Here is a 23,685-nt window from a genome sequence, read left to right as displayed (position 1 = left end):
GCCGCGGTTTTTCTCCAACCATTCCCAGCGGAACTTTTTTTCACTATTCTGTCGATTTCTTTAACTCGATTTGCATCTTTACGCTCGATCACGGAGGCTGCCATCTTTCAACTCTTTGTTTGAAGCGAGCTTACGTACAGCTATCTAACAAGCGCGTTCATTGGTTGTTACAGAGCGATGAGCCAATCACGTACCTCGTTTCATCTCATTTACGCAATTACGTCATTGAGATGAAACGAGGTACGTGATTGGCTCATCGCTCTGTAACAACCAATGAACGCACTTGTTAGATCGCTGTACGTAAGCTCGCTTCAAACAAAGAGTTGAAAGATGGCAGCCTCCGTGATCGAGGCGTAAAGATACAAATCCAAGGCTGCCATCTTTCAAACAAAGTCGGAACGAATAGGATATGAATGTGGATGAGGGAAAAATCGGAAAAAAAATTTTTCTTCAAGTTTTGAGGTGAAAAAAGCGGAATTCCGCGAATTCGCGGAAAAATCACATCCCTGATATATATATATATATATATATATATATATATATATATATATATAGACCCCTTTCACATAACGTCACCGCGCCGCGAGATTTTGTTAGGCGCCATATCGGAAGACCAAGTACATGCACTCAATATAAAACACAGTACGAGCGAGAGTAAAGTGACACGATGGATGATAATTCTGGTTATGTGAGGACATTACCAGTTGCAGAAAGGGCACGGTATGTGGAGAAACTGGCTGTGATTGATGGGTTTGACCCATATGATAAGACTCGGGGCAAGGGAGAATGGAAACGTAAGGAGGACCTGACACCAATTCTGCCATCTGTTTGCTACCCAGACATTGTAAACTATTTGTTGTTTACACCCAGTGCCTACACTCAGTGTTCGAACTATGCCGATATTTTCGGGGGGCCCCTTTTTTTCCCTTGGGGGTGTGTGTGCTTGCGCTCGTCTCGGAGCGCGGATCTCCAAACACATGAGAAGCCTATCTTACGCACATATCACGCGGACTCCACACCTCCACACACGCATCGCGTCTGAAGTCATAACTCATCAGGGGAAATCGTGTCCACATTGGCATGTTCAAAAAACAACCTCGTGTCAACAATGATACCACATGCAAGGAAAAAAAAACAGTCAGGCTACTCAACAACCAACCTGGCAGCAGCGAGCAAGCCCCAAACCATCCTAAATTATTATTATTATTAAATTGTAGAAGTCTGGGAGGCTTGCTCCTCATACAGTTGTCAACTTGGGGCCACTTTAGCATGTTTTAAATCTGAATTTCTTGCGTTTGCTTACCTCAAAGTGTCCACAGATCATGCACAGACTTATCCATTATATCCACAGTTTTTTGCCAAGTCTCACACAGGTTTCTTTCAAGTCTACTGTTAGGCCAATAAATCATAAATAAAACAGCTCAGATTTGTTTGTTTAAGTTGTTTGCCACTCCACTTTATTCTCGTGGGTTCACATACCACTGCCGTTATTATCCCCTTATCATGAGTTTGTTGGTCTTCCAAAATGGCGCAGGGTCTGTTTACTTCCGGTTTCGGGTCACGTCAGTGAAAGGGGTCTATATACACACACACACACATATATATATATATATATATATATGTACGTGTGCGCACACGTACATATATACATACACACACGGTGCGATTTGTCAAAAAAACAGAAGGGGGGATGGTTTTTTTTAATCATGAAACGTCACAAAATTAAGGTAACAATAGGCTAACAGCTCAGTAACATCCGATGATATCAAATGAATAACACTAAATGAAAACGAACACTAAACCAGAGATAGTAAATTAATTTTCCTATCTCTCTGACTAAATACACGAACACTAACACACAACAAAGTTCGCATTGCTTGTCGCGTTGCTGTGATGTTTCTCTCCCTCCAGATTAAATGGACAGTGACTCGAAAATCACTGAAATACATGAATACTAAATGAACAGTTTGCTCTGATGGCGCAGTTCATGTGGCCTTTTCTGCTTTCCCGTCGATGCGCTATCCGCCGCGTTTCGCCCTTCTTTAATCCACATTTCTGTGAATTTCTCAGCAGGGAAGGAATGCATGTCTGGCCCACTGACAGCGAGGAAAAGAAGGCTGTTCAGTGTGGATACATTCATTCTGTTGCGCTCATCAGTAAGGATGTGATTCATGGCGCTAAATCCACGTTCACACTCTATCTACAATGCATCTATGGAGCACTTGCATGTGACGTCACAGCCGATCCAGATTGTGACAGACGCCATTGTGTCGGTCAAACGCCATATTCCGCCTTCTACTTCTGCTTTTACTTCTACCTTTTCTTCTGGAAAACCCTACTATATACAATTCTACTACAACGGCTGCGGCTACAAGCTCTCCCTACCTGTGCACGTTTTTTTTATGTTTTTTGTGTGTATTTTTGCGTGTTGTTCGTCTGTACCGGACTTCAATATCCACTACAACTGTATGGACTTACTGGACATTGGTTTCCAGCAGAAAATGACGGTTTGTAGCGATTTCCATCGCATGCACAACATTCCGGACGGGGGAAAAAAAAAAAAAAAAACATTCCGGACGAAACAGCGAGGTCTCCGTGGATTGTTATTGGAAGCAAAGCGAAGGAGGCGGCGCCGGGAGCAGAAGCAAAAGCGAGGCTACAGGCAATGCCAGCCTGTTGACTAAGCTCAGAAAACAGCTACTCAAACTCCACTGCCAAGCCTCTACCTCTCCAACGCCAGATCCATGTAAACAAGACGGACGATTTGGAATTACCTTATTCTATTCTATAATCGGCTGGTCAGTGCTATACTCAATACTTAAGTGACTTACCCATCCAATGAGGATTATTTTCTTGTTTACAAGATGCCACATCTGAGTCGCTGACAAATGCTGAATTTCTGTAAAGAAAACTGTCCAGAGATTTATAAGCACGCAGTGCTTCACCACTGAACAGCGAGGGAAAGTTAATGAGGTAATCATACACGTCCGGGTATTCCGCTGGCAGTTCAAAATCCGGTCGTGAAAACTCTGTCCGGAAAGCCATAAGGGTCACAAATCTGTAGATCGTTTATTTTAGACATATATCTAGTTATCTGTTCATTAGAAAAATGAGCCGTGTAGTCCGTCGGTTGAAATTAATCTATTCTGTACACGAGTGCAGCAGTATTCAGCGGTGTTTTTGACCGACAAGATGGGGGTTGTGTACTTTCCGGTCACGTGACTGCAAGATCTCTATTTGCTGGGGATGTTCGTAGGGTTGCCAACTTTCTCATATCCAAATGAGGGAGACTTTGTTCCGGGTGTGGACAAGTACCGGTACAGGCCCTGTACACGCACCCCAGCGCCCCAAAATAGTTACAGTACCGAATCGCCTTTAGGTGAGTGTTTCAAATGTAGGCCACTACAAATTCATTTCTAAAATAGAGCTTTTAAAAATTAATAGACCAATTAATGGATATTTTTAAGTAACTTAATGCAAAATAAACAATTCTAATATTATTCTCTCATTTTTCTCTTTTAAACTTTGGCCAAATAATTCATCAGGCCATATTTATGAAGGCAAATGTCATAAACTGAAAAATGATTTGCTGTAGCTGTAAAACCCTGATATTTGCTTAAGTGTCCATTTGAAAACCCTAAGAACCTTCTGCAATGCTTCATAGCAGAAGAGAGAAAGACATCACAAAGGCAGGAGTGAGGCAGAAAAGCTCCCCTACTATAGGCTGAAGTCTATCCTGTTTTGGAAGGGTTTTTTTTAAGCTATCTGCTATCCTTATCGAACAGTTAGGCTGTATCCACTGGCTGCACCATCTCCTCTAGTTTAATTTGATGCCTATTTTGTCAGTATAGCTTAAAAATTCAGGATATGGCAACAGTGAATGGTTTTAAATCGCACATGACCGAGACTCGCGGTAATAGCGCTTCTCACGGCAATTACGCGATTTACACCACAGCATTGGAGTGAGGGGCAGGATCTGTCCCCGACAGGACAAATTAAAATTACCCAAAAAACGGGATGTCCCGCCCAATACGGGATGGTTGGCAACCCTAGACGTTCGTGAACATCAAAGCTGCCACTTCGGGTCATTTTGAAAGTGAGTGCAATGTAGACCATAGAAAACTGTGTCACAACATGCCTGTCATGTCAACTTTTTTTTTGGTTTGTTTGTTTTATTGACGGGGTTGTCCCCGAGGATTTTTTTTTCAGCAGAGATAAAAACCAGAGGGGGGATGATCCCCACCATCCCCCCCAGCAAATCGCACCCAGTGTGTGTGTGTGTGTATGTATATATATATATATATATATATATATATATATATATATATATATATATATATACACACACACACACACACACACACACACACACACACACATATATATATATATATATATATATATATATATATATATAAATAAAAGCACAACGAAACGACATCAGAAACGGCACTCAATATAAACTAACAAAAAGCTGGTTTCCGATAGCAAATCTTCCATCCCACACGGGGATCTTCTTCGGGCACTGTATTTAAACGTACAAACAGCAGTAAACGGAGTGAATGAGAAAAGACAGGAAATGAGGGGTATATATACACACAACCAGGGCTCTACAGTGCGCACATTTCACTCGCATTTGCGAGCGAATTTTTCGGCATGCGAACGACGAAAAAAAAGCACGCGCATTCGTGCGAGGGCTTCTTGCGGCCGACAATTTAGGAAAGCACTGAGCACAGACGCGACGAGTTTAACATTCTAAAATGTATCAAACGTTAAACTGCAAAGTATGTAAATCCAGCGCTGGATAGCCTACCTAATATAGTGTAACGAGTAACGGCCTGTATTGTTGCAAGTGTGTGTGTTCAGTGTTGTGTGCGCGTGTGTGTTTTCTGCCTGCGCCTTGCTCCCTGTCTGTAGTTGCGTGCATTGCCCCTGTCTTGCACCTGCGGTGGTTCCCATGGTAGCCGGGGGGAGAGTGAAAAAGTTACATTTTTTTGCCGTTCTGCCACTTCTTTCTGTGATTGCCCCTCTTTCCCACGGTTGTATGTTGTGGGTGTGGCATTAGGTGGGAAAAGTGCTTTTTAGGGATTCATCAGATCATTCAACTGAGAGATAACAGAGCTGGTTCAGACCGAGCTGAGAAATATATTCGCTGTGCAGAAAAACAAAGAATATATATATATACACAACTGGGCGTGTTGAGCTGCAGATGTTAATTGCACATTAGTTATAGAAACTCAGTTCAGCTACAAAACTCAGGATATTGCATTGTATTGGGTATGGATGTAAAAGTGTAGAAATATAAATATAAAATATACAAAAGCTATAAAAACTAAAAAGTTGCTCTGTGAGGTTGCACTGTAATAAGTATTGCACTGTATCAGGTAAGTGTGAGAATATTGTCCTTTTAGGTCCTTGTTGGTGCATTGTTTCACCTGCCAGAAGTGGCATCAGTCAGTGCATGTAATTAGCCTTTTCACATTACGTCACTTGCAGAAGAACCTCACATCCGTTTTCAGCCTTTTGAATGGAAGAAGAGGCGGCATGCTAACCTGCTGGCTAACAAGTAGCAACCATAGAAAGTCAGTAAACTTCCTCTCCAAAACAAAGCAGATAGGTGACTGGAATGGTCGCGAACAATACGTAATGATAAATAACAATGCGCAATATTATCAATCTTATCTGTGAATGACACAGTTTTGTTAACATATGTTGCCGCCGTATACCTCTTCTTCCATTCAAAAGGCTGAAAACGGATAGGAGTTCCCCTGCAAGTGACGTAATGTGAAAAAGGCTAATTGTTCAAGGTGGTTATGGCCTGTGGAAAAAAACTGTTTTTGAGTCTGTTGGTCCTTGCTTTGATGCACCTGTAACGCCTGCCTGAGGGCAGCAAGTCAAAGAACTCAGAGCCAGGGTGGGAGCTGTCCTTGATGTTGTTGTTAGCTCTGCTCTCTGTTTAGCTACTGTTTATTCATTCATTCAGTTGTTCGTTATTCATTTTATTCATTCGTTCATTCTCAATTGAATTTTGCGTTTTATGTGTTGGTGTGTCTAAGGTTTGCGCTGCAATAAACCTCTAAAATGAAACCGTACTTGTGCCCCCATTTTTTTCCCTGTGCTCCTAAAATTTTTAACTTAGGAGCACGTGTGCTCCTGAAAAAAAAGTTGGTGTAGAGCCCTGCACACAACAGAAAGCCATTAGTGTCAAAACATGAGCGAAGTGGCACGAATTACATTAATTAAATGAATAATTATGAAAGTCGAGTTCATCCAATCAAAAACAGCTACAAAGTTTTTACAATGGGAAACTGACCAATAAAGAACAGCGAGCCAAAGACCAATCAGAAAAGGGTTAAGAACGAGTGGCATGTGGGCCTCTAAGCTGACTACAGAAACAGTCATTAACATTTAGACCTGAAGGGTGCACTGTTTAGTTTCCAGATCCAATCTCTTTCTGCCTCCAGTAGATCCTGAGTTTTGGAACATGGTGAATGACAAATTAGATTGAGAATGTCCATGCATAATAAAATGTTCATACAACCGCATACAGTCATTACCCAAATTTACCCTAGTATTTCTAATAGCACTTTTATGATTATTCACACGAAGTCTAAACGTTTTTGTCTGGCCAACATACTGGGCCTTACACAGGGTACAAGTGATAACGTAGATACAGTTGGTAGAGGCACAGTTGGCCCCACTACTGACAAGGGCAAAAGTAGCCGAAGTAGTTATACTAGTGATTGAAGTTTGTGAAGGAAGAATACTACAAATCTGACAATGCGACTTTCTACAAGGCCCACAAGAACCTTGTGTAACTGAATTAGTGTCTGGGTTGGGCAGCTTCGCCCGTACCAGCAAATTACGTAAATTAAGGGGACGTCGGAAGCAGACCAAATGCTTCTCAGGTGCACACACTTTCATTCTGCTGGAGCAGTGGAGAATAGGGAGGTAGTGTGACAAAATACCATTAACATCTGGAAGGCCGGGGTGATAGTCGAAAATGCACGGTATGCAATTCTCACTTTTCTTCATTTTAGGAGAATCATCTGAGAAAAATGTTATTATAGCACGCTTAATCTGAGTTTTAACTTTGTGTTTGCTATAACCATGTCTACAAAAAGACTGCTCAAGTTCGCAGAGACGATCTAACACGGTATCGGCATTCAAGCATATGCGTAAAATACGAACAGCCTGGCTGTCTGGTAGACTACGCTTGATATGACCAGGGTGACAAGATGACGCCAGCAGAAATTTTCGGGTGTCAGTAGGTTTGATGAACAGATCAGTATGGGAAATACCTTCAATATCAAGTTTAACATAAATATCCAGAAAATTAACTCCAACAGGAGAATAATGTGCAGTAAACCTGATAGACGTGTGTGTGTGTATATACACACAGTTAGGTCCTAAATATTTGGACAGAGACAACATTTTTCTAATTTTGGTTCTGTACATTACCACAATGAATTTTGAACAAAACAATTCGGATGCAGTTGAAGTTCAGACTTTCAGCTTTAATTCAGTGGGTTGAACAAAATGATTGCATAAAAATGTGAGGAACTAAAGCATTTTTTAAACACAATCCCTTCATTTCAGGGGCTCAAAAGTAATTGGACAAATTAAATAATTGTAAATAAAATGTTCATTTCTAATACTTGGTTGAAAACCCTTTGTTGGCAATGACTGCCTGAAGTCTTGAACTCATGGACATCACCAGACGCTGTTTCTCCTCCTTTTTAATGCTCTGCCAGGCCTTTACTTCAGTGGTTTTCAGTTGATGTTTGTTTGTGGGCCTTTCTGTCTGAAGTTTAGTCTTTAACAAGTGAAATGCATGCTCAATTGGGTTGAGATCAGGTGACTGACTTGGCTATTCAAGAACATTCCACTTCATTGCTTTAATAAACTCCTGGGTTGCTTTGGCTTTATGTTTTGGGTCATTGTCCATCTGTATTATGAAATGCCGACCAATCAGTTTGGCTGCATTTGGCTGCATTTGAGCACACAGTATGTCTCTGAATACCTCAGAATTCATCCGGCTGCTTCTGTCCTGTGTCACATCAATAAACACTAGTGACCCAGTGCCACTGGCAGCCATGCATGCCCAAGCCATCACACTGCCTCCGCCGTGTTTTACAGATGATGTGGTATGCTTTGGATCATGAGCTGTACCACGCCTTCGCCATACTTTTTTCTTGCCATCATTCTGGTAGAGGTTGATCTTGGTTTCATCTGTCCAAAGAATGTTCTTCCAGAACTGTGCTGGCTTTTTTAGATGTTTTTTAGCAAAGTCCAATCTAGCCTTTTTATTCTTGAGGCTTATGAGTGGCTTGCACCGTGCAATGAACCCTCTGTATTTACTTTCATGTTTCATGATTCTGCGATCATCCACTACTGTTGTCTTCTGTGAGTGTCCAGGTCTTTTTGCATTGATGAGTTCACCAGTGCTTTCTTTCTCAGGATGTACCAAACTGTAGATTTTGCCACTCCTAATATTGTAGCAATTTCTCGGATGGGTTTTTTCTGTTTTTGCAGCTTAAGGATGGCTTGTTTCACCTGCATGGAGAGCTTCTTTGACCACATGTTTTCTTCACAGCAAAATCTTCCAAATGCAAGCACCACACCTCAAATCAACTCCAGGCCTTTTATCTGCTTAATTGAGAATGACATAACGAAGGAATTGCCCACACCTGCCCATGAAATAGCCTTTGAGTCAATTGTCCAATTACTTTTGGTCCCTTTAAAAACAGGGTGGCACATGTTAAGGAGCTGAAACTCCTAAACCCTTCATCCAATTTTAATGTGGATACCCTCAAATGAAAGCTGAAAGTCTGGACTTTATGTCCATGTCCATTATATAACTATAACTTGAATGTTTTAGTAAACAGGTAAAAAAAACAATTTGTGTCAGTGTCCAAATATATATGGACCTAACTGTGTATGTGACACACACACACACTATAGAAAAAAATGAATTTGCAATTTTCTGAAATGGGGGGGGGGGGGAATCACCCCTCCTCATGGTTCCGGTTCTGTAAGCAGCCAGAGTGCAGCGTAAGTCACACAGGTGAAGACTCTACTCCAACCACAGGTTTATCACACACTGCTCTCACACATCACAATATCAGACTGCTCATCAGTTACACCATGTGCAAAAAACAGACACACGCACCAACCCAGACACAAACTGAGACAAGTCAGACAGAGACACTACTACTACTAGTCACAGACAGCCCCACAGGGACAGATTTAGCAACAAACACAGACAGACATGGAGAGACCAGTCAAAGACACAGGGACAGACCGACAGAGACAGGGACACGAGGACAGATGCAGTGGCAGACCAACAGAGAGACAGGGACAGCTATGATTTATGAGTGTGCAACCGTGTTGACTCTGGTATTAGTATGAAAGTGTAAATGAGGAGCGTCTCTATCAGTAGGTAGTTGAAAGGTATTTTGGGTAATGTAGGAAGTGTCAACTAAATCTTGGACACCATTTAAACAATGAATGGCTGCGAGGTATTTTAAATCATTTACACATGCTTGATCTAGCTGATACTTTCACAAGTTCAACCTTTAGGAGTCAATAAAAACACCACTATCACCATGAGCCCTTCAGATGGTCAGTTCTGATTAATTCAATTAATACCAGAGTTTTCATACTCTCGGCCTGTCTGTCTCGCTGTCTCACTGCCTGCCTGTCTCTCTCTAATTGAAGTGTCTGACCATCAAGCGTGGCTCTTGATAGGTGAGTTGCACCTGATACGTTTCCTAATGTGCAGAGCGAGAACCAAACACCAGAACCAGCCCTACCACCATCCCTCATTACCACAGACACTGTTACCATGGCAACTCTATCTAAACATTCCTCTCCTGTGCTACTCTGTCCCAGGAATAGGGGGAAACCTGCCATGTGCCTTGACGAGCTTCTAAGTTCAGGCCCTAAAAACAAACCCTTCAAGCTGCTTTTTTTTTTTTGGTGTGTGTGGGGTGGGGGTGGGGAGTTTCAACGTTCCTGGATGAGACACGAGGTAAAACATGTCGACATTCCCTATGGTGGAATACAAGCGCTGCACAGATCTCACACCAAGACCTGCATTACAGTAAATCATTATCCATCAGAGGGCTTTACAATTCCATCAAAGTTCATTTTTATCCAAAGGAAGAAAAGCAAAAGAATAATCTAGAAGTCATTGAGAGACATATTCAAGTGTAAAAAAAAAAAAAGAAAAAAGAAGAATGTGTGAGGCTGCACTCTGGCTGTGTGTAATAACACTACACACTCCTTTCCTGTCTTGTTTCGGAACCATATGGATTTTTTTTCTGGGTCAGGGTGTAATAATCAGGGAGACTGATGACTGATATTTGGGACTGATATTCATTCCCATAAATTTGAAGTTTGTAGCTTGAAAATTTATAAGAATTCAATTCTTATTTTAACAGAATGTTTAATATTAGAACCATGGTTTTCCCCAAAGCGTTTTAGCGTATCGGGTCCGATACGCTTGCTCTGCCTGCCGATACGCTTAGTCCAGGGATGCCATGGTTACGGCCCACGGGCCGGAAGTGGCCCGATTGGACATCACATCCGGCCCGTGGTTGATAATAGGAGAGCCATTTTTTTAATTAAAAAATGTAATAAAATAAACTTTCATCTAATGGTTTTTCCTTTAAAAAAATTCAATCTGACGTTTTATTTTTATTCAATTTTCATGGAATTTTTTCAGTTTGTCTTTTGCTGCTGCCCGCCTCAGCTGCTGCAGTGCGTGCGCTGACCAGGATGTTAGCCTACAGTGTTGCGTGCCGTTGAAGGATAAGTACACATCTGTTGCAATCGAATCATTCTACAAATACTTGCCGCCAGAGTACCCAGTTATGACGGCATTTGCAGGCAAAATATTGTGTATGTTTGGGACAACATATTTATGTGAGCAGGCCTTTTCTGTGATGAATATTAATAAATCGAAACTGCGTAATCGCCTGACACACGAACATCTCAATGACGTTATGAAAATAGCCACGGCCCAGAACCTGTCCCCCAATGTCGACAAGCTAGTGAAAGTTAAAAGGTGTCTAGCTTCGACAAGTAAAATGTAGCTGAAGTAGGTTTGTCTTCCCATTCATCATATTCCTGTGTGATATGGTTGGGAGGGAATAAAATGGGTTGGATTTTACTCATGTATGCTGTACAGTAGGCTAATGCCATAAGCATGGATTTGTGAAAATGTGGGTTGGAGTTGTATGACTGGCAAAGGAAACATGCCATCTGTTGTTGAGCCAATGTAATGTGAGGTCATATCTGGCTTTTTTCAAGAACCTTACGTTCTTCTACTGAATATTAAGTCACTTTGCTTATTTTTTGGATTGCTTTGTTCTGGCACTTATTTCTGTGACTTGTTTAGGAGTGTTTGGCCTTGACTTTTTTAATTGGCCTAACAATGCTTTTATGTGTAAGCCTTCAATAAATATGATCAAAATAATTTACAGTTTACTCGTGTTATTTGTAGAAAATGTGTTGGCATTGGCACCTAGTCTATTTTGTTGCATTTCTAAATGTGGACTACTTGCATGGATATGTCCGTGTCACATTTTCAAAGGGTAAATATCTGCTATGTAATTGTATGTCTCATTGTGAGGCTATTGTGGCGCCAATACAATTCCTTTTCGATGTGTTGTTGGCATCATTTTAAAAACAGTATATCCATGTGTTGAGTTACCCAAGGTGTAATTCGGCCTCCGAGGTCCCACTTAAAAAAATCTGGCCCCCTAACCAATTTCACCCTGGCATCCCTGGCTTAGTCGCTTTAGTTAAAATCCGATACGCTTAGATTTATACAGGGATGAGAATGGATAATATTTAAAAAGTCTGAAAAAACCAGGGCAGGGCCCATGGCCCGGGGGGCCCAGGCGCTAATGATTTTTGGCTATTTTTTTTTTTTACCCCAAAACCATTAATTTTATCAGCAAAAATTTGCAATGCATTTGGAAATAAATTCCCCTTCTTGGTGGACTCCCAGGTGAAAATGATTAATATGGTACAAGAGACTTGTTTTTAATCAATTCACATTTGATGATTTCAAAAAAATCAATGCACCTTTTAATATAAACAAGCTCTACAGTATTATATTTCTGCATTTTTGCTATTCATGTCTTTGAATACTCTAATCCTTTAAAATGAAGTGCAAACCAGAAAAAAAATCTATCATATAATTCTCTTAAGCTTTCTTCTGATGTTATCATGGTAGCAGGAGGTCTTGCATATTAAGCAGGCAACATTCAACATCACTCATCACTTCCCTTTCAACTGTTGTGTGTACTAACTAGGTTTTATCTGGACAGGATGTTGTGTAATGTAATGCATATACCATATGGTCAATTTGAAGATCGAGATGGTGATTTTGAGTTAAAGAACAGGCATGTACAATGGGCATTACAAATTGGAAAAAAAATTTTTAAATCAAAAACTATAAGTTCATCTCGGCCTAAAAAAATGTGGGCAGACGCTCCCACGCGGCACATGCCAGCAATTCCCCCCCCCATGAAATGAGCAATAAGTAGGAGAGTTATACACAGTATCATACCTAAAATTTTATCAGAAATATAGATATGATACTATGATTCTCCCCAACATGCTACATTAGACAAGCTAACCTCATTTATAAAAAGATACACACTTATATATGACGTGTATTTGATATGATGTATATTCATACATTGTTACTTTACGGAAATCTTCAATAAGTTTGGTCTTTTCATGACAGCCTGTTGTTGACCTAAATATAATGCACATGAAATGACACTCCTCACCTCAACATGTCCTTTACAATCATTTAAGCCACCATGGGCAATGCTGAAACCACTGCTGCAAACAGTATATCGCGCGAAACTGTCATTATTTTCTACCCTTATTAGACAGGGAGATTCTTTTGTGCAATCTGAGGTGAAGTGGGGTTTGTACTTTGGTTTTTTGGGGCGCGTGCTCTCTCTCTCTGCTATGCCGGTCCTGTCAGCTGCACTGACTCAACTAAAAACTTCGGTCCTCGAGAAAAGGGATAAAAGCCCGCCCACACTGAAAGCTGATTGGCTTATTTTGCTGAGTAACCCAATCAGGATGCTCTTTGTCCGGCATGCGCTACATGAACAGGCACACAGGCAGTGTTGCCACACTGGGTAGTTTTAAGTGCATTTTGGCGGGTTTTGAACATATTTTGGGATGGAAAACGTCAGCAATATCTGGCAACACTGCACACAGTCTCCCTCGCGCGCACACATTCTAAGATGCGTGATGCAGACCTTAATGTTGCGCGCGCGCACGCTCTTGCTCGCTTCTATCAATATGCAGGAGACTCCCGGAAGTTCCGGGAGACTTGGGATGTCTGCGTTATAAGGTGACCACAGATCGTTAATCATACCCCCCCGAAAATTTCTCAACGGATTTACATCGATCTCAAAAACGATCATTTTGGTCTGAAAAAGTCGGAAATCCGCCGATCGGCGGAAAATTCTCATCCCTGTTTATACCAATACATTAAATTTCCTACCCATAAGTAACTAGATACATAGGAGAGCAAATAACAGATCCATTTACATATTGATTGAGATTTGTGTTAAACAAGTGGCCTTTTTTTCCAATGTTTGTGTTGATTCTGTCAAAGTAATATGTCCGTGTGGTATGATGTAAACAAACTGTGATCTGTTGGCTATGTCAAGATGACATGTTCAAACCGTCCAATAAAAATATTGAAAGAAAACATCAGACATCCCAGAATTTTCCGATTCATTATAAGAGATCTCATTGGCTGCCGATGTTGCCCCCCACCAGACGGACAAAGCCGACTGATTTTAGTCACAAAAGTTTGACCTAGTCTATTATCATTATGGCTTCGATCAAAGATTGGTTGACTAAATGTGAACAAACCCACCTGGAGTGATGGCGCACAAAACCAGAACGTTCACGACAATGAAAACGTCGTCAATTTTGATCACAGCGACTGGCTCAAAAAGCACTCGCTGGACAATTTGATCCACATCAGCATGGATGACCGCGAGATGGACTATGAGAGGGTTGCCCAACATTGGGCCAAGCAAAAGCTAAGGAGAATTAATCTGCTTTAAAGGAGTAGAAAACTTAATTCATTAGTTTGGGTTTGCAGAAAAATTATGTACTTATAACACTCTCACGAAGTGAAGTTGTCCAAATGTATCAAATATAGCATAATTTCAAATAATAATCATAAGCATTTTTGGCAGTGTGATGTCACTGGGATCCATTTAACAAAAGAAGGCTCCGGATTATTCTTTTGTTAAAGGGTCACAGTGACCTCACACTGCCAAATATGCTTATCGTTATTATTCGAAATTATGCTACGTTTGACACTTAAATTCTCTTCATGAACGTGTTTATAACTACATAATCTTTCTGCAAACTTAAATGTATTAAGTTTTCTTTTCCTTTAAATATGTTTTAATCTTAATCTAGTCCATTTAATAAAGTGCCAAAATTTAAACTTTATAATATGCAGTAGCCTTACTTTTCTTTTCAGTGTATCTTAGTTCTACATATATTATGGTAATTGCATCAGAAACATTCTAAACCATTACAGTTATAGTAATACAGCAACTTATTTTAAGGTGACAGTTCTTAGGTTCAGATACCTTTGTGATCAACAAAGGAGGTCATGATGATCGATTCTCTTCATTGGATTGCATAAGATGAAGCACTGTTCACATGGACATTTTTGTTACAACACTACTTGATCATAGATAATTAAGGTATCTCCGTAGATTTTCAACCTATCATATACCTCAGTAATCTATAACAAAACAGTTTTACTTGCATGTTGAACTTTAAGGTGAAATTTCAAATGTGTATACATTAATACTATTTAGGTCAGAAATCACTGAAACACTGAGCATGCCCCTGGACCCCCCTAGTTTTGCTTTGCGCCTTCGGCGCTCGCTTTCGCGCTGTTGGTGCTCAATTGTCTGTGTATTATCATGCCAGAATTTAGGGCTTGAATTTTTTTCTGGGGAAAACACTGAGAACATTATAAATCATTGTGCTTTTTGTTAACCTGGACATGTTCTTACCTTTCCTCTCACTGTGGAAGCGAGTGCAGGTGCTGCTTTATTCCTGCGTTTCACACAAACACTGAAAAGCAAGTTTGATTGGATTTACACAACACACTGTGGGCGGGACACTGGGGCAGACTACAGAAGTGTGGGGTTTAACCAGATATGTGCAGATGTAACAAAAAAAGGCTTTTATCAGCAAGGAATTAAGCTCAACTGCTAATTCTGAATGGAAAAATGCTGAATATAGGCTCTGATTATCAGTTGATCCCCAGTGCTGATATGTCTGAAGGTTCTCAGTCATCCAGGTCATCATAAACCGTAGGTGCTAAAGAAGGCAATTGAACTTGCTTGAGATCCTTGAAGATGTTTCACTTCTCATCCAAAAGGTTTATTCAATTCTGTCTGACTAGTGGGGAGTTCCAGGTATTTATCCTCGAGTGGACCAAAAGCAACCCACCCTAAGGAGAGTTGCTGAGGTCACATGGGTTGTTGACCCTCTCAGTCATCCGATAGATAGTTTTCACATGACGTCACAGAGTCGGGGATTCCCTAGTGGCGGCCATCTTGGAGGGCTAGCTTACCGTACGGGTCACTGAGCACACATTGTAGCACACGAGTTACATTCATTTATATATTATTTACATTTATAGTTACATTACTACTATTTAAAGCTAGCAATGGTGCACACCTGTTGTATTCACGGCTGTCGTAATAGGTCAGGTGATGAAGTCAAGCGGAACTTTTATGGAATTCCCACTGTACGGGAGTACGAAGGCAAGCAAACAAAGAAACTCAGCATACAAAGGAGAAATCTATGGCTTGCGAGAATCAACCGCAAGGATTATCAGCCTTCCAAACACAGCAAAGTCTGCTCCGATCATTTTATAAGTGGTAAGTTGTTTAAATAAACAATCAATTGTGCTTAAGTTTGTTTTTGGAAACCAAAACATCATGTAAACAATCTCTGGAGAATGCCTAACTGGAACCGCTGAGTGTATGTTTACATTGTAATGTATGGTACACTTAATATCGCTCGTTTGTCACGTTTCTATTTGAAACTGGTCACTTCACTCACGCAAGGGTCATTTTTGAAAAACATTTTAGGTCTATTCTGTATGATTTAATTTGTGTTTGGGATGCAAACAGCGCGCCTTTTGGCGGATGCCGCCTGAATCGTGCAGATCCGGGTTTTTTTTTTTTTTTAGGGGGGGCGTTGGAGTGTCTGATTATAATTTCAAAGTAAATTCTGTATTAAAATTACTAAATAAGCAAATCCGTTACAGTCCATGAAACAGGAAGTATAAGGATGAGAAAAAAACAGTTTAAATCGGGAAGCTGCGCACATTTGTGCAGCCCGAGCGGTGTGCAGGGCTGCGCAAATGCGCGCAGCTTCCCAATTTAAACTGTTTTTTTTCCCCCTCATTCTTATACTTCCTGTTTCATGGACTCTAACGGATTTGCTTATTTAGTAATTTTAATACAGAATTTACTTTGAAATTACAATCAGACACTCCCAACACCCCCCCCCCCCCCCCCCTAAAAAAAAAAAAAAAACGGATCTGCGCGATTCAGGCGGCATCCGCCAAAAGGCGCGCTGTGAATATACCGTATAAAGTTGTATATATCAGACAGCCTTTAAAGTTTGATGAAGTCAGTTTCAGGCTTTGGAGCAGGCTTTGGCAGTTTCAGGCTTTGGCAGCCCTGCATAGTCACTTGAAAATGCATCTTTGTCCACTTCGTAGGGGTCAATTCCCCCAATCAAGGCCAGTTTGGCTGCATACCGTTGTCATGAGATGTCGTCTAATGTATCTATATACTTCTGTTTGCTTGATTTTGCCGACATTGATCTTTATTTCAGAAAACTGACTATATAACTTCATAAATTCGTCCGAGATAACGTAGCCGGTAGTGGCGATGGTCCGTTTTGTTTTCCCTCCAAGATGGCAGCTGGGGGGCGTTCCCCGGAATGCCGTGACATCAGTGAAAACTATCTATAGGTCTTAGGGTCACTGGGTGTAAACAGTCAGTACGTTTACATGCACGTCCAAATCGAGCTGCTGTCGGTAATCGAGCAAAGGGTCCCAGCAGGGGTGCCAGAGAAATCCAATCCTACATGCACAAGTGAAATCAGGCTATTGTGCATGGTGCATTGTGCACCCGAGCCACACGTGGCGCTACACGCCCCATCGTGTTGGTACACTTCCGGTTGTCGTCATGAAGAAGAGCTATAGTGTTGCCAGATACTGCTGACGTATTCCAGCCCAAAACATGTTCAAATCCGCTAAAATGCAGTTAAAACCCCCAATCTGGCAACACTGGCAGTTCCGTGTTCAAGCTGTTAGGCTTGCTCTAACAGACTGTATGGCTACAAACTGTCCGGCGCAGACCACTGTTTTGTAAGACAACTTATTTTGCACAATAATATTTTTCTAAAGTCCATTTTTTGCTTACAAAAAAATATTTTTTTTTGCTTACAATTTAACTTATGTCTTAATAAACACACAAAAAGTTCAATTGTTTTGCTTTTATTGACATTCTTCAGATGTTGGACATATATATACACACACAAATACAATGACTTATGTACACAATTCACAGCTATGCAACAGCTGTACAGATGAATTTGGTGATACAGTAAGTGAGCTAAATTTTAACAGTGCAAACAATGCCACAAAAAGAAAAGATTCATGCCGTTGTCATGCCGACCGAGGCTGTTGTGTTTCCCTTGTGGTCTCGTCACTCCCGGAAGGGGCAGTGCTGAAGTAAGTAGCTCGAATACGTAGCTCAATAGGGTTTACATGCACTAAGTAGCTCGGCAGAAATCGCATAATTCTAGGTCGTGTAGCTCGATTCCGAGAAATCAAGTTCAGTTCAATTTCAGCCGAATTAAGGTGTATACATGGCATTTTGAACTTCGATTTCAGTCGAGCAACGGCAGAAATTCGATTCTCTCTATGTGCATGTAAATGCACTGAGTGTTCGCAGCCTAGAGGGTCATTAGGGTGATCTGTGGGTCGTTGGCTCTCTCTGCCATCATGTGAGTCGTTGAAGTCAGCTGAGTCTTGGTGTGGATGTGTATTCAGTTTTCTGGGAAGTGTGCCAAGGACTGCATTGTAGGTGGCTGATGAGTGGTGTCTCAGACCACTTCCTCTGTTCAGTGATGGTCATTCTAGGCTGATGAAGATGGTTTCTGGCTACGTTTACATTACGTCGAATCAGCGGATCATCAGATTAACGTTCTTAAAACGATTCGCGTTTACACTAAAACCGTTAGCCGTGCACACAGCAACACCAATACGCGGATACGCTCGGCTCCGCAGGCATCCTGCGCTCCAAATCACTCCGCCCTGAACAGCGAGTGCCCTCTGGAGGGTGTGCACTCCGGCCCTGCGCAGCTCACAGAGCGCGCGAGTGAAGTGAACAAGCCACGATTCGGGACTGAGCCGCTGTGTGAGAGATCCCAGCGCATATCACTTATTACTTGCAAGTGGAAGGATGGCAAGCCTAAAGACAATCATAACTACACAATGGGCAGTATTTGCATCAGTATTTGCAGTATTTTCATACTTTTATACTCTTTAATGAAAGGTGATACAAGGCGGAAGTCTGCGCCGTTTTTCAGCAGTCGCGTCACATGACCAACGCCAGCGAATCAGGAAGGTGGATGTCACAGTGACGTTGTCCAATGAGACGCCAGCTAGAGCTCAGCACAGCGTATTCGCGTATTCTCAATGTTTACACAGCACCGGAGCTGATACGATCTAGATTGAATACGTGGACGCTGGCGGATTCCCGTTTCCCCGCTTTTTCAGGGGGGTTAATGTAAACGGACAGTGCATCCGCGAAGAAAACGAGACAGATACGGTCTAGTGTAAACGTAGCCTTTTACTCCTCTTTCAAACCACCTGTCTTCTCTGGGTAAAATGCGTACATTGCAGTCCTGAAATAAGTGTCCTTTGTTAATGATATGAAGATAGACTGCAGAGTCCTGGCCTGAGGAACTGGTTCTCCTGTGTTGAGCCATGCGCTTGCGAAGTGGTATTCCAGACTGTACCTTGGCAAAGCCATTCTCTCATTTATGGACTCCCCAAGATTCACAAGGAAGGAGCTCCACTCAGACCCATCATTAGCAGCATAAACTTGGTCACCTACAACATTGCCAAACACATTTCTTTAGCACATTTGGCCCTTGTCCTGATCCTGAGCCACACATGACGTCCATGATTACTAACAGCTGGAGAGCAGGATGCACACTGCTGCGGCACACTGTGTATGCGCGTGTGTGTGTGTGTGGGGGGGGGGGGGGGTCCACTTTGAAGAAAGGGGGAGAGAGACTCCACATGTGAGGAGAAGCAGGAGGATATGGGAGATGCACAAGGTGGTCACATGCACACACACACTAAACACTCCCACACTAAACATCCTATTTCTGTTCAAACTGTCATCACTAGCAGTCTATCCTGAACACAGTGAAGCCCACACATCATTTCACTGCTCTATTCCTGCACAGAAATAAAAGTTGGGTATGACATGTGATGTGTCTGAAGAAACATCACACAACAAAGGGGAAAGAGAGGGCTAGAGAGAGAGAGAGAGAGAGAAGATGAAAGAAAAAGCAAGAGAAAGAATGTAATACAATTAACCAGAGAGAGAGAGAAAGACAGTGACAGAGACCGTCAAAGTAACAATGTGAGCAGGAGACAGAGATGGACAAAGACAAGTGAGAGAGACCGAAAATGTGTCAAGACAGAAAAAGAGAGAAAAACAATAGAAAGAAAGCATGACAAAGTGAGAGACAGGAGGGGGGGGGAGAGAGAGAGTTTTATTTGATCTCAGCTGTGTTTTCTCAGAGACCTCCATTTGAGCTGCATTTGATCAGACACAAAAGCGGCGCACAGGGACCGGTTATTATCCTGAGCTGCTCTGTCATGCCCAATTCTATTACATCTGTTCATGCGTGGCTCACCAGCATGCACACACGCACACAGTAGGAGAAGACAGTTTACCCTCGCAGGGACACCAGGTCTCTCTCTCTCTCGGTCACACACACATACAATCAAGAAAACAAACATGTATAAATGTGAGGATGAATATCACAGCGGACATTACAGCAGAGAAAAATATTTAAGCATCCAAATCTGAATAATAATAATAATAATAATAATAATAATAATAATCTCCCAATACTCATATCCTCGAGTCAGTAAGCTAGTATTCCTTTGGGATAATCTAAAACTGGTGAGCTAATCACATGAATTCCAGCTCAGCATGTTGAAATAAACATTGTTTCATGAAGTCAGACAGCTAGCTGAAGTTAGCCAGTACATCTTTTATTTTGTTGCTAAATAATATTATTAAAGGTAGACTGCCTTTCAGATTTTTCAAGTGTTCAGATTTTACATGCACTGTTAGGTTCTTTTTTCCCTTCTTTATTTTTAAAATTAATGCCATATTTTATTGAAATGGGGAAAAAAGTGCATTCCTAACGTAGTTTGTCTCAATTATGATTGTCTATAAGCACAGTTCTGTAAATAACAGTCATCTTACTGAAGCTCAGATCTGGATTGATAATGGAGTGTTATTTATGGTGCTTCCATTGTAGTTATGCAGAGTTTAGTCTGGCTGAATGAAACCCTGCTGTGTTCCAGGGTTTCCCCAGAGAACCCAATACTCACACTCCGGAATGGTTCAACTGCACTGAGAAAGCAATTAACGATGGACGTGAAACAGCATTTAAAGTCATCATAGCTGAAATAGTGACTTGGCTGTGATTTGATTCTGAATTTGGATGCATGAACATCTGAACCAGGAAGCTAGTGTGATGCTCAACAGCCAAAAGCATTCAGGATACACCACATGCCCAAATCGACACAAACTTGAAAGTAGTTCAGTAAGCTAACTGAAGATGGACAACACTGAAGAATTTAATGAGAGCTTATTTACTGATGTAGAAGCCCCGAGACTGTAGAAAGACGGAATCACATTCTCACTCAACTCTAAGTTGGTAAAAACACCAACTTGAAAATCGTTCATCAAGTAAACAGAACCACATCCAAATTTCACTTTCTGCGTCTAACCTAGCTACAGTTAGACCATGAATAGTGACGTAAGCTGTAGTCGGGAGTCCTAAGGAAGCAAAAGAAAGCTGTGGGTTTCATTCTCTGGATGGGAGAGATAGCATACTGTCGCTTACCATGTCAATCACAGCATCACTAGCCAATCACAGATGTCTGCAAGCTCATATATGCGCAAGAGGGCTGACAGTGATGCAGGATAATGTACAGGCACAAATTCACCAGAAAACCACATTTACTGTTAAGATAATCAGCTACTACTGGACATGTATCATTCTAGAGGGTATTTAAATGGATGATCAAAAAGATGAATTTTTTTTTTTACATACACGGGAAGACTATGCCCACTTAGGAAAGATGTAAAGAACTTTTTCCTTCACATTTTTTCTGTCCAATGAAATGACTTATGAGGACATTTGCAAACTAAAGTATCAATTTTGCTCTGAAAGTGGTCCAATTTATTCTACAATACAAGCTGATATGGAGTTACATTCATCAGCTGTGATTAAAGGTGCCCTTCCACCAAAAACGTTTAATACTGGCTCTTTTTGAAATACCATAGTTCACTCCGAGTTGCATATGCATGCGAAAATGTAATTCTACCCCCATTCCCTGTATTAGCTTATGAAAGAAAATAGTCGGAAAAACGAGCGGATCTGAAAAAGCCATACAATCTTACGTCACTTCGTAAATTAGTATTCATGGCCTCGCCCACCTTGGCTTGCGACCGCCCACGGGAAGGAAGTTCGGATTTAAGCGCGAGGAGAGATAGTAGAGCCAGTGTTGCCAGACTGGGCGGTTTTGAACATATTTTGGGCTGGAAAACGTCAGCAGTATCTGGCAACACTGAGCAGAGCCCATCTCGTCAATAGCTAACGAAGAGGACCTAACAGCAAGTTGAAAACATGTCTGAACAAGTTCCTGCCTGTGTTATTTGTGGCAGTAACACATCAACGTTGCATTTCTTGCCCAAGATAGAAGAGGTGAAGAATAAATGGTTGGAATTTATCTTTGGAACACCACCAGCGAAGTATAATGCAGCGTTAGTACTGTGTTCTGATCATTTCAACCACAGTGACTTTTCAAACTTCGGTGCCTTCAGTAGTGGTTTTGCTTTGAGGTTGCATTTAATCCCTGGATCTGTGCCGTCAAGACGATCGACCACCAGCTCACAAGCTGTAAGTAAAACATGAACTTTTTGTTCGAAGGTTTTTGTTACAAAATAGCATGTTCATATTCTCCACGTTAGCATGCATGACATGGTCACAAGCTAGGCAGGGATGAGAGTTTTCCACTTTTTCTGAGTAAAAAACGACCTTTTTATATTATGCCAAATCCGTTGAGAATTTTTTTTTTATTAATTTCGGGGGGTTGGGGTATGTTCCTTCATGCTGTTCAAACTTTATTAACTCCAACGATGTTTACACATTATTTGTAAGTCGCCATCTTTAGTCTCGTTTAAATCTCGTTGAATGTGATGTAAAATTCGTGTTATCTACATTGTTATTGGTCAAAACATCGACGTCGAGACCATAATAGCCAATCAAAACAGTTTTTACAAAGACACCTACATTCTTTTTTTTTTAAGTCACTCGTTCATTTTATTCATTTGTTTGTTCAGTAAAAATCCAAACATTTGTTGAATTTCTCATTTCCTCGCATCGCATCTCAATGACATCAGTGCGCGGTATTTTTCCCTCTCTCTCGCCATAGTAAGACACCCACATCCGCTTGTTCTGACTCACTGGAGGTAGCGTCACAGTGCTGTTAGCCAATCAGAGGTAACACGTTTACATGTCATGAATATTAATGAGTAAGAGCCGAAATCCTGTCGTTCTCCCGCCACCCACTCCTCCAGCAAACTAGAACAGCCTGAAACAGGAGAACCACAGCATTTTTCACCAAAAACAGCTCACAGGGCATTCATTCATACTAGAGACCACCGCACAATTAATGAAAAAACGACGCAAGGAGACCTTTAAGAATCACTGGCTCTAGGATGAAATGTTAACAAAAAATGATTTAGCATATTTACATTCTTTTATCTTGATACTCTCTTCCAAAACATTTGGGAATTTTGATTATAATGAATCGACCCATTCAATTTCCATTAAACATCCCTGTCACTCTACAGACAGAACTGCTCTTGGCTCGGGGGGGACAAGGAGCATGGATCTCACCTTCTTTTTGTCCCTCATGGAGCTCTTTCCTCTGACCATGATCTTGCAACCAGTTTCTGCCTCCAGCTGCTTGGCTGTGAGACCTCGTGGCCCCAGAATCCGGCCTACGAAATTATACTGCAGAGAGAGAAAGAAAGACAATATTAGTATTGAATACAAAAAAGGTTGATATTTTTAGAAAACAGGATATTGCATTATGCACAAGGCTGCACTCTAAATATTAGAGGAAATGCAATCTCTTTGTTTTCATATCAAATCCAGCAAAGCTAGCGTTCCACAGTGCACCTGCACTGTGGTTCTACTGACTACAGAACAAAATGGAGCACAAACATGCAGCCAGCGTACACATGGCAC

The 23,685-nt window shown here is 41.3% G+C and overlaps 1 protein-coding gene across 4 annotated transcripts in view; it reads right to left on the bottom strand.

Annotated features, from left to right (window-relative positions):
* The window catches only part of qkia (QKI, KH domain containing, RNA binding a), a 237,003-nt gene that overhangs the window by 91,865 nt on the left and 121,453 nt on the right, over positions 1–23,685 (bottom strand). For all 4 annotated transcript variants that reach the window (XM_060933628.1, XM_060933630.1, XM_060933629.1 and 1 more), the window contains exon 3: positions 23,332–23,448. In XM_060933628.1, coding sequence (XP_060789611.1) covers positions 23,332–23,448 — 117 coding nt within the window. The remainder of the gene's footprint in view (positions 1–23,331; positions 23,449–23,685) is intronic.

This window comes from Neoarius graeffei, chromosome 11 (assembly GCF_027579695.1).
Source record: "Neoarius graeffei isolate fNeoGra1 chromosome 11, fNeoGra1.pri, whole genome shotgun sequence".
Classification (NCBI taxonomy): Eukaryota; Metazoa; Chordata; class Actinopteri; order Siluriformes; family Ariidae; genus Neoarius; species Neoarius graeffei.
Note: the sequence above shows the minus strand (reverse complement) of the source record. Positions and strands in the feature narration are given on the sequence as shown.